This window comes from Anneissia japonica, unplaced genomic scaffold (genome assembly GCF_011630105.1).
Source record: "Anneissia japonica isolate Jap-2015-1 unplaced genomic scaffold, ASM1163010v1 scaffold87934_len1500_cov163, whole genome shotgun sequence".
NCBI classification, from domain to species: Eukaryota; Metazoa; Echinodermata; class Crinoidea; order Comatulida; family Comatulidae; genus Anneissia; species Anneissia japonica.
Genome location: NW_022683712.1, coordinates 1 through 1,500, shown reverse-complemented (window position 1 = coordinate 1,500; position 1,500 = coordinate 1). Strand labels below are relative to the sequence as shown.

General features: G+C 31.7%; 1 protein-coding gene across 1 annotated transcript; it reads left to right on the top strand.

Annotated features, from left to right (window-relative positions):
* Window positions 1–66: 66 nt before the first annotated feature.
* Window positions 67–1,185, top strand: LOC117100814 (testis-expressed protein 11-like; the record flags this gene model as incomplete). The annotated part of the gene is made up of 5 exons (XM_033240637.1): window positions 67–152; window positions 312–362; window positions 544–581; window positions 691–777; window positions 1,115–1,185. Coding segments are annotated over 5 exons (333 nt in total), but the record flags the coding sequence as incomplete, so codon positions are not given.
* Window positions 1,186–1,500: the final 315 nt, after the last annotated feature.

The following is a 1,500-nucleotide window of genomic DNA, read 5'->3' as shown; positions in this document are numbered from 1 at the left end:
TGATTGAAATACAGTACTTTACAGGTTTATGCTTATTTATATATTTTTTTAAATAAACTAATGTAGAAGAGTAACAGGGTTGTGGCAGTGAAGGCATTGGAAGCTTTAGTGTCCAGCTCGGAAGACTCGAAACAAGTCCTTACAGCCCTAAGGTAAATGCGTTGACCACTTCTCTTTTTAAGTGCTTTTTATATCTTTTAATTTTTTTTTATGTAGTTGCAACCATAGTATTTAGTATTAATGCATTATATATTGCATTTATAATATAATAAAATAGTGTTTTATTGATTACATTTTCAATTACATTGCAGGTGTTTGATGAGACTGAAACTGACACTGATGGAAGCCTCTCCTGAGAATAAGTATGCTGTTGTCAATGGCTACTGTTGTCATAGTAACCACTTAACCTAAATCTAGTGTAGATGCCCTTTTGTTAAGGAAGCCTGTATCATTAGTTTCATTGTTGTTATTTTTTGTTATTGTAAGATATCAAAATATTCTCTTAAAAAACTAATTCAATTAATAAATTTTTAACTAATACAGGGATGATGTTGAGACGCTTCTATCATATTTGAAAACTGGTAAGTTTTGTAGTTTACATCTGCTTTTTAAACAACAAATTAGCATATACTAGACGAAGCAAAAAAGTAAAAACATAAATAATTGAAACAAGGAATTTTCCTATTTTAGCTGTGTCAAAGGTTACGGCAATGTCAAAGGATTCCAGTTGTGATCATCAGCTGGTAGCGCAGGAAGCCACTTGGTTTATGAAAATAGGTTAGCAATTTCAAGGTGGATCATTAGCCTCATGATAATTTTTTTGAACTAGTAAAGTTAATTTTTCTTATGCTATTTTACTAATTAATTCACATTCAAAAGTCAGTTAACACATTACTATAAAACCCATCAAACTATCATATTGTAGATATGAGGTAAAATATACTTATTATGGGAGCAGGCTGGTTTCCCCTGAACATTTTCCCCTGGATATTTTCCCCCCAGACATGTTCCCCCTGGACAATTTTCCCCAGGATATTTTCCCCGGTATTTTTGCCCCTGTGACATTTTCGCCCTGAACTTTTTCCCCCACTTATTACATTTTTGTACTCCACAGCTTGGAATTTGGCATTGCAAAGTACAGAGATGAATCATCTAGTTAACAGTTTCTTCACACTCTGCTGTAAGGTGAGGAAGCAGTACATGTGGATTCATTTAAATAGTAGGCAATTCATGATATGTCATTTATTTTTAAAACATCTGTAAATTTGAAATTTTTGTTGAAGTGGAAAAAGGTTTACCAAACATCAAGTAAACTTAAATAGAGGGTTAGTATTATTTATTTTATTATTATTAGACATAGAGAAAAGATTACTAATAGAATATACATACATTTTTTTTGGTAAGTGGCTTTCATTTTCAATAATAGTAGACTATCTATATATAAAATTGATTAAGCCTCTGAAACCACTAAATTGTCATATTTGCTCCCTTCTGGGACCT